Source organism: Zingiber officinale, chromosome 6B (assembly GCF_018446385.1).
Source record: "Zingiber officinale cultivar Zhangliang chromosome 6B, Zo_v1.1, whole genome shotgun sequence".
Lineage (NCBI taxonomy): Eukaryota > Viridiplantae > Streptophyta > Magnoliopsida > Zingiberales > Zingiberaceae > Zingiber > Zingiber officinale.
The window spans coordinates 70,609,154-70,625,869 of record NC_055996.1 but is presented as its reverse complement, the minus strand read 5'-3'; the positions used below and the strand labels follow the sequence as shown (position 1 = coordinate 70,625,869).

The 16,716-nt window shown below is 34.3% G+C and overlaps 3 protein-coding genes across 3 annotated transcripts; 1 reads left to right on the top strand and 2 right to left on the bottom strand.

The window, feature by feature from the left end:
* Window positions 1–2,265: 2,265 nt before the first annotated feature.
* On the bottom strand, window positions 2,266–4,423 carry LOC121990265 (peroxiredoxin-2C-like). The gene is made up of 3 exons (XM_042544434.1): window positions 4,269–4,423; window positions 2,827–2,906; window positions 2,266–2,519 (listed from the first exon to the last, which is right to left on the bottom strand). Exons 1-3 carry the CDS (start codon window positions 4,421–4,423, stop codon window positions 2,266–2,268), a joined length of 489 nt encoding a protein of 162 aa, XP_042400368.1.
* A 698-nt stretch (window positions 4,424–5,121) lies between these two features.
* LOC121992627 (rRNA N6-adenosine-methyltransferase METTL5-like) lies at window positions 5,122–10,711 on the top strand. The gene is made up of 9 exons (XM_042547120.1): window positions 5,122–5,281; window positions 5,479–5,535; window positions 6,964–7,061; window positions 7,256–7,325; window positions 7,699–7,747; window positions 8,665–8,753; window positions 8,832–8,879; window positions 9,957–10,016; window positions 10,312–10,711. The coding sequence occupies exons 1-9, from the start codon at window positions 5,222–5,224 to the stop codon at window positions 10,414–10,416; spliced, it is 636 nt and encodes a 211-aa protein (XP_042403054.1). The 5' UTR covers window positions 5,122–5,221; the 3' UTR covers window positions 10,417–10,711.
* Window positions 10,712–14,014: 3,303 nt separating this feature from the next.
* LOC121991102 (zinc finger MYM-type protein 1-like) lies at window positions 14,015–16,379 on the bottom strand. The gene is made up of 2 exons (XM_042545127.1): window positions 15,414–16,379; window positions 14,015–14,539 (listed from the first exon to the last, which is right to left on the bottom strand). The coding sequence occupies exons 1-2, from the start codon at window positions 16,377–16,379 to the stop codon at window positions 14,015–14,017; spliced, it is 1,491 nt and encodes a 496-aa protein (XP_042401061.1).
* Window positions 16,380–16,716: the final 337 nt, after the last annotated feature.

Here is a 16,716-nt window from a genome sequence, read left to right as displayed (position 1 = left end):
GGATTAATTTTTTAAGTGAAAAAGATATATATAAAAATAAAGGAAATATTTTATTTTTACTTATTTTTATTCAAGTTAACAAATTTTTAGAGAGAGGATCCATTTTGGTTCCCTTTTTTTTTTCATAATTTGAATTAATAATTTATAAGAATTACCTTTGTAATTTCATACTAATTTTAAATTATTGAATTATCTTAGTATCGCAAATTAAATTATGTTAATATTTTTTTTTTTCCTTTTTTCATTTAAAATAATTTTAAAATTTATTAATAAGTTTCTTTAGTTAGAATTAACAACACTCTTACCGATGATTATTCATATATTACATATTCAACGCATTATTAAATAAGAAATAATAATATAGTCAAGTTATTTTGGAAATATATCGTCGTCCCTGAACACTGATATATGGCATTAAAGGAAAGAAAATTATTTTTCTTAAGAAAGGTATGGAGAAAAACATATGGAATAATTTTTCAAGTGAAAAAGATATATATAAAAATAAAGGAAACATTTTATTTTTACTTATTTTTATTCAAGTTAACAAATCTTTAGAGAGAGCATCCATTTTTATTCCGATTTTTTTCATAATTCGAATTAATAATTTATAAGAATTACTTTTGTAATTTCATACTAATTTTAAATTATTGAATTATCTTAGTATCGCAAATTAAATTAAGTTAATATTTTTTTTCTTTTTTTTTTTCACTTAAAATAATTTTAAAATTTATTAATAATTTTCTTTAATTAGAATTAACAACACGCTTACCGATGATTATTCATATATTATATTATACATATAATATGTGTACACATTATTACATATTCAACGTATTATTAAATAAGAAATAATAATATAGTCATTAGTCAAGTTGTTTTGGAAATATATCGTCCCTGAACACTGATATATACCATTAACACCGATTCCGTTTTTCCGCAATCTAACGTTGTATTGTGATATAACGTTTTAGTGGCTTTGACGAACTGTCGCATCGCATTAGGATTCCTTTGATCCGCTTCGAGATGAAGCTGAATCAGCTCGAGGGCCTCCTTGGCACTCTTCAGCAGTTCTCCCACCCAAAGGTTCTGTGTTATTCCTAGCAATTGAGTGATTCCATCACTCGTTTACTGATTTGTGCTCCTTTGATGGATTTCTTTGGAATAGAAATGGGAAAGGTAATAACTTTCTTTGTTGATTTATTGGGAGATGATCTTTGTTTCTGGCTGCGCAGATAGAATTGGAACAATATCCCACAGGAATCCAGCTTAATTTTCATCTCCTTTCCAGAAACCCTAGCCTCGGATATCTTGCCGTCCTTCTTCATCCAAAGGTTCCGCCTTTTCACCTCTCGGCCACAAATTACCCTTCCTAGGTTTAGGGATTGCATGCTCCACAAGAATCTTCTTCTGGGTCGGAGGTTCTCTGTGAAGTGCTCGATGCTCGGTGTGGGTTCCATGAGCTAGCAGTGGCACTGGAAGAGAGATCGGAGAAGGCGTTGACGACGGTGGGTGTGAAGGGGGGCGACAAGTGGAGGAAGAGGAAGCGGGGAAAGAAACGAGCTTTGAAGGGGAATCGAGATGGTGGAGTGCAGATTTCCATGGAGAAGGAAGAAATGAGGAAGTCGCTTTGCAACGAAGCCATTCAGCGACGGAGGGACTTCGAAATGGAAGGATAGGATTCTTAAAAAGAAATTTATAAATATAAATATTCACATGATATTTTGTTTCGCACCTTGAAAATTATACCCTTTTTTTAAAATCCCTCTAAATTGTAAGTTCTCGAAAACAAGGGAATTAAAAACAAAATCAAGAAATAAATTATGACCATAATACTAATGATTTTTTGCATTTTAGAAGATAAAGAAAAGAATTTTATATTTTTTTCAAGATTTTTAAGGGTAAAAAAATAAAAAGGTTTTTTTATTTATCATTAAAATAATATTTTATTATGCTACCATATAAATAACTCAATTTTGATTATCTTAATAATATTATATTATAACAACTATAAATATTATAACGAATATCTTGATTATTGAAGAATAAAATTATCAAACTGCTCTTTAAATATCGATAAACAATATTATTGGAATAAATCAATAACTTTATTATTTATAATTTGAATAATGTCATCTGGCGGCGCCAAATAATTATTCTAAGAATTGATACTTTATTCAATCAAATAGTTGCATAGTCACTTAATTAGTAGCTAGCCTAAAAGTAAACTAACATAACTAACAACTTAATAAATAAACATAGTGATTTCTAGAGGACCTTCAGGATATCTTCCGCACCGGATATAGTGATTTCTCGCCCTTCTTCAATGTTCGCAACTGTCACCACTAGGTTATCGATAAGGAGAGCAAACCTTCGCGATCGAACACCCAGACCCAGATCAGAGAGATCCAATTCCAGCCCAAGGGCGTGAGTGTAAGTGCCAGAACCATCAGCTAGGAATTTCACATGCTTGTTCTCAGGATACCACTTAGCCCATGCCCTCATCACAAATGGATCATTAACTGCATAGCAAGAAATACATGATTTCATGGATTTTATTATAGTTTTCTAAAATATAGCAAGAATTCATTGTTTTACAATTTCATATATTAAATATAAAAAAATTATTGTTTTGGTTTTAAATTTATCATCCAAGGCAAGAATTCATAGTTTGTAATGTTTTTCAAGAGTTACACATCTGGGAATACAAGCCAGAAAGATACTGAAATTGATAAATTGGAAATTGAAAAAAAAACTCAAATAAGAAGATTTTTAGATGTCGAAAGCCATTTGAAGAACAAAAACATACACAAAAGAGGGGGAAATTACCGCCGATGAGGAGGATCTCGTCAACGCCTTTGGATTTGAGTTCCTCCGCACTCTCAATGAAACCAGGGGCATGTTTCATGCTGCGAAAGCCGAAAGGGGGTAAAATCATCTCAAAACCAATGAGGAAGCACCAATGAACAAGACAAAAAGGAGATTAAGCATAATTAAAAATCAAGCGTTGTAAACGCAAGTGCTAGTGCGAGATCTTGATTAGCCAACACTATTTTCAATGATCTGACGAGTAGATTTAAAAACACCAAACAAAGTTTTACATTCGCATAAAACGAAAAGGAAAGGAGCTCAACACGAAGCAACGTTATTGATCTCAAAGGATCTTTCCTTGTCTGTGAACGATATGGTAATGAGATTCGAGAAAAAAAACTTAAAAAGTTAGGGTATTATTCAAGTAGAACACCCAAATGTGAGATCCAAAAGGACAGAAAAGCATATCATTGTCGTAGAGAGAGAGAAAAAGGAATTCGCATAAAACTTTTAAAAAGTGCGATAAAAAAGTAGCATTAACGACGTTTGTGACCGATCTGATCGCAAGATACGAAAAAATCTAGAAAAATTTAGGAGTTTCAATCCGAATCCGAAAGTGAGCAATCCAAAAGGGCGGGAAAACAATATTCTTGCGGGAGAAAGAGAGATACAAAGGGGATTAATGACATCGATTTGGGCGGCTCGAGGAGAGAATAAGGGGAAATTTTTTAAAATAGACATAAACAGTAAAGTTATTACAAAATTAGGTAAAATTAAAACTTTTTACCAATCTAGGTGAGAGGACTTCATATCCGGGATTTAAATCCCGGTTCTTATTTTTTTAAATTTTCCTTATATTCCGGGATTTAAATCCCGGATATGAATGAATTACCGGGATTTAAATCCCGGTAATTGTTTTTAATTTTTTTTACAAATGGTTTCTTTTTTTCATTTGGTTAAGTTTTATTTTTTTAAAAAAATTTAAAATCGTAATAATTGTTTATAATTTTTTTTACAAAGCTAATTTGTTTTATTAACAAATGTTTAAATAATAATAATAAATTATATTTATATTAATTAAATATATTATAAGTTATATTAGAAAATAATTTCAATAAACTGAAAATAAAAGATATTATGAGATTTAGCAATATAAAATTAATAATTATAATTTTTTTTTAAAATAAAACTTAAGCAAATGAAAACAAGAAATCATTTGTAAAAAAAAATTAAAAACAATAATCGGGATTTAAATCCTGGTAATTCATTCATATCCGGGATTTAAATCCCGGAATATAAGGAAATAAATTAAAAAAAAAAGAACAGGGATTTAAATCCCGGATATGAAGTCCTCTCACCTATATTTGTAAAAAATTTTAATTTTACCTATTTTTGTAATAACTTTACTGTTTATGCCTATTTTAAAAAATTTCCCGAGAATAAGAGTGAGAGAAGTTTACCTGCAAATAGGTGTGAAAGCTCCGGGGACTCCGAAGAGGACGACCTTCTTGCCGGCGGCAAGCAAGTGTACGGGGATCATATGCAATTGGTCGCTCTCATCGAACCAAGCCAATTCTCCATCCGGGAGGACATCGCCGACGGCGATCGAAGCCATCTCTCTGTGCGAAATAGTTGAGGTAGAAGATGATGTATTTTCTTCTCCTTATAAAGTGACGGGAAACTTTTAGTTCACCCCCTTCCTTCATAGGTTTTCCAATAATAAAGATACCCTCAATTTTTTATGGAAAAAAATATTCCCGTTTCAACATAATAATATGGTAATATTTAAAAATAAAAGGAAATAAAGGAGGACGTTTTTGCAAAATAGCAGAATTGTCCATAGAAGTAAAAAAAAAAAAATCATAATTAAAGGAAAGAAAATTATTTTTCAGAAAGATATCGAAAAGACATTTAGAATAATTTTTCATATATATAAAAATAAAGGAAACATTTTATTTTTAGTTATTTTCATTAAGTTAACAAATTTTTAGAGAGCGCATCCACATTTTGCTTCCGATTTTTTTAATTAATAATTTATAAGAATTACGATTGTAATTTCATACTAATTTTAAATTATTGAATTAAGTTAATATTTTTTTCTTTTCTTTTTATATTGAAAATAATTTAAAAATTTATTAATAATTTCTTTAGTTAGGATTAGCAGCTCTTATTATTCATATATTATATTACATAGGTAATATATGTACGCGTATTATTACATATTCAACGCATTATTAAATAAGAAATAATAATATAGTCAAGTTATTTTGGAAATATATCGTCCCTGAATACTGATATATGCCATTAACACCGATTCCGTTTTTCCGCAATCTAACGTTGTATTGTGATATAACGTTTTAGGGGCTTTGACGAACTGTCGCATCGCATTAGGGTTCCTTTGATCCGCTTCGAGATGAAGCTGAAGCAGCTCGAGGGCCTCCTTGGCACTCTTCAGCAGTTCTCCCACCCAAAGGTTCTGTGTTGTTCCTCTTGTCGTCGAATATGTTCTCTTTTCACTCCCACTCTACTTTATTCCTGGCAATTGAGTGATTCCATCACTCGTGTACTGATTTGTGCTCCTTTGATGGATTTCTTTGGTATAGAAATGGGAAAGATATTACCTTTCTTTGTTGATTTATTGGGAGATGATCTTTGTTTCTGGCTGCGCAGATAGAATTGGAACAATATCCCACAGGACCACATATTGCGTCTCGGTTGCTTTATACGGTATTCATCTGTTCTTGTTGGTTTCCGAATTAGTTTATTGCGAAAAGAACTTGAAATTGATAATGGCAATCGTATAGGATATCAATTTCCTCATCTTCTTTTTTTCTTTATCTATCAAAGGCTTGCACCATTTGGTTGTGCGTCTTGCCCGTTATGGCAGTGCATTTTACAGCTCAGTTTGTTTTTTGAATCTACTTAGAAATTAGAGCTTATCACTCACAAAATTCATTGCTTCTGTTTCAACTTGCCATGTCATTTAGTCTGTTCAATTAAAAAAGGATTGCTTTTTAAAATTCTTCTAATGTATTTCAGTCTCACAATGAATTTGGAACAGTGATCCTCTAGTAATTCCGTCGTTGTTTTGCCTTTTATCTTTGCAGAGATTTTGCTTCCTCAATATTCCATTTTGGTACAGATTTGTTAAATGTTAACTGTTGAGCTTTGGAAAACAAGCACTTGGCAATTCCGGCATCAAAATAATAAAGTTTCTCTATTTTTATTTCTAATACTCTGATTTCTTATACTTAATTGTGACAGCTACAGTTTGAATGTTGGTTTGGTCTTTAAAATTTTAAAATACTCTGAAAATCCTTTAGGCTGTGTCTCTATAAGAGAAACAAACAAGAGAAGGAAGGAAACAATTAAGAGTGGGAAAATTGATTATTTCCTTGTAGAAACTACAAAGCTAGGTAGCTGAAGGTTATGGGATAAATGTTTTTCTTTCTCTTCAAATTTATCCATCCAGATCTGGTAGAATTATCCTTGCAACTCCTTGTTTTTGCTTCCAGTCTCCTCTGCCTCTAAGGGCCCTCCTGATATCTCTTTAGTCTTTTGCACCCATGTACACCTTTGGTAGAAGATGAAGTTATTATAGAAAATTAGTTTTTCCTTCTTACTTCCCTTCCCTCCAACCCAAACACACAACATAAATTTCAATTTTTTTTACTTAAAATTTTAAATCCCTACTTTCTTCTTTATCCTCTGTTGTATTTTCTACACTTGAGCAAACATACCCTTTAGATGTTTTGATGGATGAATATGGGTAATGGGGAGATAGTTTGGTTGTTAGCTTCTATAATTCATTCTGATTGACTCATTGATTCAAAATACAGGTTGGATATCTTGCTTTCATAAGCTAAGTGTTTTATTTAATTTCTAAGTAATGTGCGTTAATTTGGGAGGATCCTTTTGTATGTTAAGATGATAGTTTTAATATTTAAAGCACTTAATCCCTAACAAGTTCAGTCCATGCAAGTTTTGTTGATATATCTTGCTTTTGGGTTACTTTTTTCTTTTTATATTTTGTTGATGGTGAATTCCATTAAATCCCCTTACGATCTATTACTTCAATTCGTTGCTAATCAAATTATCCAGAACCACTTCTAAGAACAATATTTCTACATTTCCTTTTTTCATTATTTTTAACAGGCAGAAAATACATATGGAGATATAAGTGGCAAGATTGTAGCTGATTTTGGTTGTGGTTGTGGTACGTTAGGATTAGCAAGTGCACTTTTGGATGCAGAGTAAGCATCACTTCTCACATGTTTGCTAATTTCTCACACTGAATTCAACCTTTTAATTTGGTGCAAGCTTTTAATGACTTACATTGTTAAAAAAAATTTTCATTATATATTGAAATATGTTGATAGAATATAGTTTGGTGGTTCTGATTGATATATCTATTTGATAATGCATATGACTTCTGTTACATGCACAGGCAGGTCATTGGCATTGACATCGATCCCCAATCTCTAGAGATTGCTTCAGAAAATGCTGTAGATCTGGAGGTAACTTTATTTATATTCTAAAGTTGTAATATGTCATCACTCCTTGCGATGACATTTTGGTACTTGGTTTCATGGTTTGTGCAGTCTGAATTTTAAACAAATAAAAGAATGCCTACTAATTTTAGAGGTGACTAGCTAAAGTGTATATTAAATGTGATATAAGTTCTAAATTTTCAATGTTGGAGATTGTAAGAAACTGATTTGGGATATTCTGTACTAATTGATTCAGAATGCTTTCCATTATGAATTTTGTTCCTTTCTAATTGTCACTATCAATTCCTTATTTTACCCATTTTTGTTTTTCATGGTTTTACACATCACATGTGCAGAAAAAGGCTAACTCGAACCTTTTGGTTAATATATGTTGATGCAGCTGGAAATGGATTTCATGCAGTGTGACATTAACAACTTAAGATGGAGAGGTAATTCGAACCCAAGATCTCATTTTCTATGTGCAAAGACGCAATGTTTTCATTATCAAGACACCAAATAGACTTTATATTCTTTTGTTTCTGAGTATATATTTGTGGAACTTTACTATGTTGTAAATATTTGAAATTATGAGATGCATCTGAAATGATTCACTCAGGTGAGAGGATCAATTCATTAACTTGTCAGCCAACCAGTTTTTATCCCAGAATGCATAAATCCGTGAAATTCCGCCCATGACGACCGGTAATGGCCGGTCCCAAGTCCGGATAAAGGAGGAGGGTTGCGTTTGGTTGCCCGCCAACGTCAAAACTATGATAAATATTCAATGAATGCATAAATCCATGTCCATATTAGCCATTCATCTAAGGTTATATTTCTTCATTAGATCACCACTAGGTTTTGTGGACCTATTTGCAGAAAATGCTTTTGAAGGCTAGTGGTGAGATAACACTATCACATAAGCCCTTTCCAACCTCAACATTCCTAAGGTAGGTCCATTCTAATAACAATAGAGATGGTTTGCTTGGATGAGAGAATTGATCTGTCAACTTGTCAGACTCGACCAGGATCCGAAAGGCTTAAGTCCACATCTAAAGTTATAAATTAGCCTACATAAAAAAAAAAGTGAGACTCTTTCCTCCATTTCCTTAGGCAGAAACAGAGGAACCGAAGCAATTGGCAGGTGGAATTGATTCACTGCCATGCTACAATCTGCTTCAACCAAAATCTAGCAGAAAGACACGAGTTGGTCAGAAGTCTCCTATTTAAAATCATGTTGAAACATAGCCTGGATCTTTTGGTACATCGCCACATGAAAACAGTGAAGAAAAGTTTGTTTGTTGAAATTCTTTCTTTCTTTTCTTATTGGAGAAATAAACATAATAGACATCTTAAATGACTGTTGCAGATCATTTGGTGGACACTGTTGTCATGAATCCTCCTTTTGGAACTCGAAGGAAAGGATCTGACATCGAGTTTCTTGCAAAAGCTTTGAAGGTAAAGACTGTTCTTCTTGCATGCATAGTTTAGTTAGCAATGATTTGGTTCCTCAAGTTCCTTGCTGATTCTCCACAGGTTGCTTCCTGTGCAGTCTACTCTTTGCATAAAACTACCACCAGAGATGTAAGTTGCTTTCTTTTGCATTCTTTTGGGCTTGCTAAAATTAAATATGCTGCTTCTTATGTCAATAGTACTTTCTCTTCTCCTAGTTGAGAGATTCCTTCAATGGATCTAAAATTGTCATACACATTATCATCTGATGCTTTATAACGAGTTTTTACTGTGATAGCGTGTTTGGATTTTGGAATTGAATGAATAAGGAATGGAATACCTATTCCTAGGGAATGAAATAGACGATAGATATATTAGGAATGAGTTATCCTTGGTTTGGTTTATGAAATGTAATAAACTTAGAATTATTCGTGTTTGGCTTGTGGGAATGTTATAATAATTTTAACAATGCTAAAATTTCTATGTGAAATATTTTCTTCATTCATTTAGGTCACACAATCTAGTCCAATTGATATATTTTGCCTGTAGGCGCAACCGGCTCATTACCCTCCAGTCTGAGCCCTCCAATTTAATTGAGACCCACTCAACCTGCCTAGCTCACCTGCCAAACCACAGCTTAATTGGCCACCCTACTTACTCTCATCGGTTCAATAAGCCCAATTCACTGTTTTTCCCAACTTGATCCAACCGTGTGTTATATCTTATTTGTTCATATATGTTTTTTAGAGAGTTAAATAAGTAAGAATATATATTCTTGAAAAATAAGGCAAAACTATTCCTGCAATAGAGTGAACTCATTCATTAGTCCAACAAGCACCACTGCTCATTTGGCTTTCACTCCAATAAAGCCCAATTGACTCTTTTTGTGCTAGTGGATCGAATGGTGCACTCTTCTCTACTCATTCTTAAGATATATATATATATATATATATAGAGAGAGAGAGAGAGAGAGAGAGAGAGAGAGAGTTAGAACGTGTATTCTTGAAAAATAAGGCAAAATTATTCACAGAATTAGATTGAAAAATAAAATTATGAGGAATATGAGAAATCTCAATTCCATAAAATTTGGTATTCATCTTTACAAACAAATACAGAAATACTTCTGTCTAGAATAAAATAGCTATTCCCATGCATTATAGTTGTTTTGGCTATCCCTCTAAAATGGTCTCATTTATTTGTGGTGAATAGTTTATAAAGAAAATTGCCGTTCGAGATTTCAACGCCAGAACTGCGGAAGTTTTATGTGAGGTATTCTATTTAGTGAATATTCTTGTGATATATAACCTTGGCTATGTTCATTACCAAAGGTTTTCAGTTCTTGAATGGTTGGTCTGATTACTTGGATGGAAAATACGAGGAAGAAGAGGGAAAGTAACTAAAAGATGAACACGAATGATTGAGTTAATAATATACTTTTGTGATCTTTCCCTCCTCTCCTCGCATCTTCGATCCAAGTAATGGAGATGGATCTTTGTGCATGCTCCTGTCCTCCGCATTAATATACTTTTTTAGGGACAAGTAATTATGTTTGTTGGTATTGTAGCTGCGGTATGATGTGCCACAACTTTACAAATTTCACAAAAAGAAAGAGGTGGATATTGCAGTAGATCTCTGGCGCTTCGTCCCAAATGCCAACCAAGCACTGTAGTCAACACTCCTCAGGCCAAGCTAGAGCACATAAAAGTCAACTCACCTCTCAAGATTGACCTTGTTGTAGAAGTCAGAGAAGCCTCTTTGAAGAGAACAAAATGCCATGATCTCTCCCCAAACCATGAATCATTCGAACAGTTTATTTTATGCATGAGTACTCCTGTGACTTTTTTTTTTGTGAAGTGTTGTCTGTTTTTTCATTTCTGTTTGTAGTTAAGCATACCAAATTTGTATAAGATTTAAGATATTAGGAAGATTCTTCATAATGGAATAGATCAGATCGGTGGGAAAAATGGAATCATTAATATTGACTATTTTAAAATATTCGAAGGTAACCTTTTTTTTAAATATAAAATGAGAGATTTCTCCGGCTTGGATCGAATAAAATGACGTGGTCGAATCTTACTGGTTCCTTTACCAAATTAATTTTATGAAGGATTGGAAAGCGTGCTGAAATGGATGGATAGTGTCGGTGGTTTTTTTTTTTTATGTTTTTCATAAAATAATAGAGAAGACGTAAAAGAAATAAAGAAGTAAAAGAAGAATAATAAAAATCAAAGTTAATACGTTATTTTTATTTGGTTTGGAGTTTGTAGTGATTTCTAATTTAAAATTTACACTTATTGAGAATTTATTTTGGGCAATCTATTAAAATTTTAAATGTTTACATAATTAGTTTGAAATGAAAGTATAAGTGAACTAAAATTAATTATACCGACGACTTTGAAATGGAAGCTCGTACGTAGTCATTGTCGGGACAACGTTTAGGAGTCGTGGAGAGCTTTTCGGAACAGCGTGCAAGAATGGAACATGTAGAGAGTTGTTGTCGCTTGTATTGAAGTTTTATACAAAGGGCTGGTCGAATAGGACTTTTATGGAGCGTTGAAGGCACCTTCAGCCTTATCTGAGGTGTCTCCAAGTGTAAATAGAATCTCTTAAGCTTCGGTGACGATAAGTTGCGAGGACTGTGACCATTATCTACTTGAGGGCGCCTCTGCCGCCCTCTAAGACGCCTTCCATGCACTCCAGGACGCCTCCCCGCAACGAAAACTTTATCCCCAAAGTTCATCTTCTCGGGGGAGCCTCCGCCCTATCCAGGGTGCTTTCACGCAACTCTGAGGCTTCTCCATGCATCTCTAAGGCGTCTCGAGCACTGTTCACCAAAGACTAACTTATGCATTTTTACTCCTGCAAAGCATGTTACTCCAAATACAAAAAGATACCATACAAAATAGAGTTAGCTATCCGGTTCTGACTTTCGGATTTCCAGTGAAATCCTAGGACGAACTGGCGCCTACTGTTCTATCAATGGGGAACGCGTTATCACCTACTCCTTTTAGGAGAGTTACCTTTTGCCAAACATTCGTTTGGACTTTTGCTTAGCATCTGACTTGACCTTCGGGACTTTCGCTAGACGTCCGATCCTCTACCCGCCTAGACTTCCGTCTAGTGTTCGTGACCCCCAGGGCTTCCCCCTGATGTCTTGATTTGCAAAATGCTCAATCCCATGATTAGGACTTCGTGCCTAGTCCCTTGACCAGGACTTCGTGCTCAGTTCCTTGACCAAGACTTCGTTACTTAGCCTCAACTAGAACTTGCCTACATACTCAGGTAAACTTGTTAGATCACAACATAACTTAACTTTGAATCCATCCTTTGTCATTATCAAAACTAGGTTTGATTAGCTAGTACTTCCTGTTGGGATATGCCCAATGTGGTGTATGCTAAAAATACGTTTCATAAACATGCACAGCAGAAGACTTAACGATAAATAAACTAATTTATTATATCACACACATCACATGAATGCAAGATATAATCGCGCAGACAAAGATCATAAAATAAAATGAAATTGATTAACAATTATTCTTAAGATACCTTACGGATGACCTGTAACGAGAAGGACATCAACCTTTTGTGACTTTATCGAACCTCACCTCTATTCATATCCACGTCGAACTCTTCAAGACAACTCCAAGAGAACAAGCTTCACCTTGGAAGGTACTAGCCACGAGCGAAGGAGAAGAATTAAGAAGAAGAAGAAACACAAAGAAGAACTTTTCCTTCTTTGATGGCTCATGGCAACAAAAGAGGAGGACCTCTTGTTGTGGTTGGTGGCAAGAGAGAGGGAGAGGAGGAAAGGAGTATTGGGTTTAGGTTTTCTAAAAATCTAATCAAGTTAATAATAAATTGTGTATTAATTTTTTCTTAATCATATCAATATATAGTCCTCTTTAATAAGTTGGATTAGAAATGCCAAATCCAATCCATTATGCCTTAATAAAAAATTAGCTCATTGACCCTTAGTTTGGTTCACAATTAAATCAAATTGGTTCATAGCTAAACTAAATTGGTTCATGACTAAATCAAATAAGTTTCAACTTTTTCATAAGAGATGTGACCCATTCATGCTTCTGTTCCGATAAATATTTCCATATATGTCTCATGTATGATCCAACCACACATTTATTTCTTGATATGAGAATTCTATTCTCTAACTTGTTTTATGTCTTTTAGAGGCTCGTAGTGCGTGTGACCTAATAGGTTATGATTTATCTTGGTCATCCAAAATTAACTACTTAATTATGTAATAGTTATGAGTGACATCTAGTAGTGCATCATGATCTCCAATTAACAGGAAAATCACAGTTGATCTCAGAACTAATTCTGAACTCTTTAGCAGTTACAGTGAGTCATGCCTCGCTCCTTTCATTTATCTTATATCCACTTGGTTCAGGACATGGTCTATGTGTTTGCCCCCACTAGACTGACCACGTCACACCTATCCCAAGTAATACTTCCTTATTCTACAGATTCAAATTACTCGTACATGTGTACAAGATTCTTATACTCTTAACATGTGATGTTTTGACCAAAGACTTTGAGTAATAATCCTAGTGAGTGGTCATATGGTATACGTCTCCTCGTAAAGAGTAGTGAATTGTTTTTGTAGGCTATCCAAACACCTTCGGGTACTTCAACTTATACCCAAGCATCTCGGATCCACACCTCCAAGGAGATGCTTCCTTAAGATGTCAAAGTATAAGCCTCCATGATCAAGGTGACTTGTATACCTCAAGTCTAAGGAAACTTGTACTCGAGAGAACCATATAAAATCTTTCATCAGGTCACTTTAATAAACTAGTAACCATAACTAGTATCCACGTTTAACTCTCGACATTCTAATGTCTTCAGCTAGTGAGAAATAGCTACTTAGCCAAACTAAGGAGTATAACCCATGCTAGTCTTACAGAATTGATGATGCACGAATACACCAATTTGACGACTAGGGAAATTTCAATATGTTCATAATTGCACATGTAAAATTAATCACAAGTTGTGATCGAATCATAAATTCTCTCATGCTATAAATTATATTGTGGACATTCAGTAAATGAGTTTAATACCAGTGGCGGATCTAGGAATTCAATCATGGAGGGGCGACCGCGATCTGAGCGCGGTGAATTTTTTTTGAACAGTTAATAACTTCTATGTAATTAAAAAATATTTTTTTAAATAACTTGCATACAAGAGAAAAAGGTACAATATTATGAAAAGAAACTCGTACAATAATATTAAAATATTAAAGCAGTCTACTAACGAATACGTGACAATTGCATTCTTCGAGACTCCATGTTCTGAAAATGCTGTAAAATTGGCTCATTGTCGATAGTATTAAAAACATCTTTCTCGATATAGACTACCAAACTATCATTCATCCATTCATCTCCAATTCTGTTTCGCAAATATGTTTTGACAATATTCATTGCCGAAAACACTCTTTCAACGGTTGCAGTAGCAACTGGAAGAAGTAAGGCTAGGTTAATCATCCGATAAACCAAAGGAAATACACGGTTCTTCATTGTTTCAATCATTTTCTTTGCAAGAGCTCCCAAATCTGAAATGCCTTCAAATCGTTCATTTGATCTGACGTCATCAATATATGTTTCAAGCTCTTGTTCAACCAACATACGCTCATTCCAAGAAAAATCATCCTCATAAAAATGAGCTAGATGCACTAACTTCTGTACATCAAATCTAGAGACCGAGTTCCTAGGATCAAGACATGACATATAAATCAACAAATCTGTAGTTGTTTCAGAGAAACGACTATCCATCTCCTGTAGAATAATATCGATAACTTACAATTTAAAAATCAAACAACAAAAGTAAAAATTAATAAATATGTTACTGTTTAAAAGAATTTAATTGACGGTAAACAAAAAAAGAATTATGAAGTTACTGTTGGATCGAAAAGAATTTAGATATCTTCACAATAGCATGATATTGCCCACTTTGGGCCTAGGCCCTCATGGCTTTGCTCTTGGACTCTCCCCAAAAGGCCTCATGCCAATGGAGATATCTTTTCTCTTATAAACCCATGATCTTTCCCATGTGTTTCCAATATGGGACTATGTTTGCAACCTTGCAACCCCAACAATCCCCCCCTCAAACAAAGGACCATAGGCTTCCCACGTCCGATCCTCGACCCACCAGGTCTTCCTGTCCCTTGGTCCACCCGACCTCTTGATCCGAACATAGGAGCCCCCACTTTCTTTGTTCGAGGTCAATATTGTACCCACATGACTTAATCAGATCATAGCTCTTGTGCACAGTCGGCGGTTAAACCTTCTGAAAGTCCAGGCTCTGATACCACTTGTTGGATCGAAAAGAATTTAGATATCTCCACAATAGCATGATATTGTCCACTTTGGGCCTAGGCCCTCATGGCTTTGCTCTTGGACTCTCCCCAAAAGGCCTCATGCCAATGGAGATATCTTTTCTCTTATAAACCCATGATCTTTCCCATGTGTTTCCAATATGGGACTATGTTTGCAACCTTGCAACCCCAACAGTTACCTCACAAAAGATTTCAACATGGTAGTAGTGATAAAAATTAACATTTTTTCCATCTCTCTTCAAACGACTACGACTGTTGATGTTATCTGTCATATTAATTATTTCAATGGAATGAGTGTTACAAAACTTCTTCACATCCTCAAGTAAAATATCCCATCCAGAATCTCTCAACTTTTGCAATTTGCATTTCACATTATTAATCAAACGCATCGCATTCACAATATTTTGATCTTTCTCTTGTAGAACGATTGACAAATGATTTGTGATTGCCAATATACGTTTCATCAATAATAGAATAAACACAAATTCATACCTCTCCATTCTTTCAACCAAAGTTCTACTTAAACCCTTAGAAGAACGATCACTATCATCAATCAAATTTTGAAGAACCTCTATAACAGATGGCCACATTTGTTCAATACGACATAAAGTTGAATGATGAGACCCCCATCGTGTATCTCCAGGTCTAGCTAGACTAGTTTCTTGGTTTAGTCCTCTACCAGAACTAATCTCTCCTCTTTCAAGAAGTTTAACTTTTCTGTCATGTTCAAGTTGTCGAAATTTGTCGGCCCTTTTGCAAGATGATGCAAATGTGCTCACAATCGAACCAACAATCCACATGAAATCACAAACATATTGATTTGCTTGAGCAACAACTACAACCACTAGTTGGAGTTGATGAGTAAAACAATGAACATATAATGCATACAAATTTTCTTTCATTATCAGTGACTTTAAGCCATTAAATTCTCCAGACATATTTGAAGCACCATCATATCCTTGACCCCTCAATCTCGCCACTAACAAATCATACTTAGCAAATAAAGAGTCGATTGCCTCCTTTAAACAAGCAGCTGTAGTTGTTGCAACATGAACTACAGTCATAAATCGTTCAATCACCTCTCCATGTTTGTTCACATATCTAATAACAATTTCCATTTGCTCTTTCACTGAACAGTCACGAGCCTCATCAAGTAGTAAAGTGAACCACCTATCTCCAAGATCAGCTAGAATAGTATTTGTGGTCTCAACTGCACAAGCATTCACCAATTGCTTTTGAATTTTTGGGGAAATCATTTGATTATTTTCAGGTGCATTCATTCCAACAACTGCCACAACTTCTGGACACTCTGAGCTATACCATTTGAGCAATTCTAAAAAATTTCCTCTATTGGATGATGTCGAAGACTCATCATGTCCCCGAAAAGGCAATCCTTATAACAACAAAAATCGAATTACTTTTAAAATGGAAGTCAAGCGTTTGTGATAAGCAACTTCAAGCTCATGTTTCCCTGATGAAAATGAATATTCCACACTTTGTTTTTGATTCTTGAAACCCTCAAACTGTATTCTTGCCTCATTGCGCACACTACCAACTCCACCTACATGCTCATTGAATATTTCAATTGTTTTTTTTTTCCAATTTATAAAACCAGAT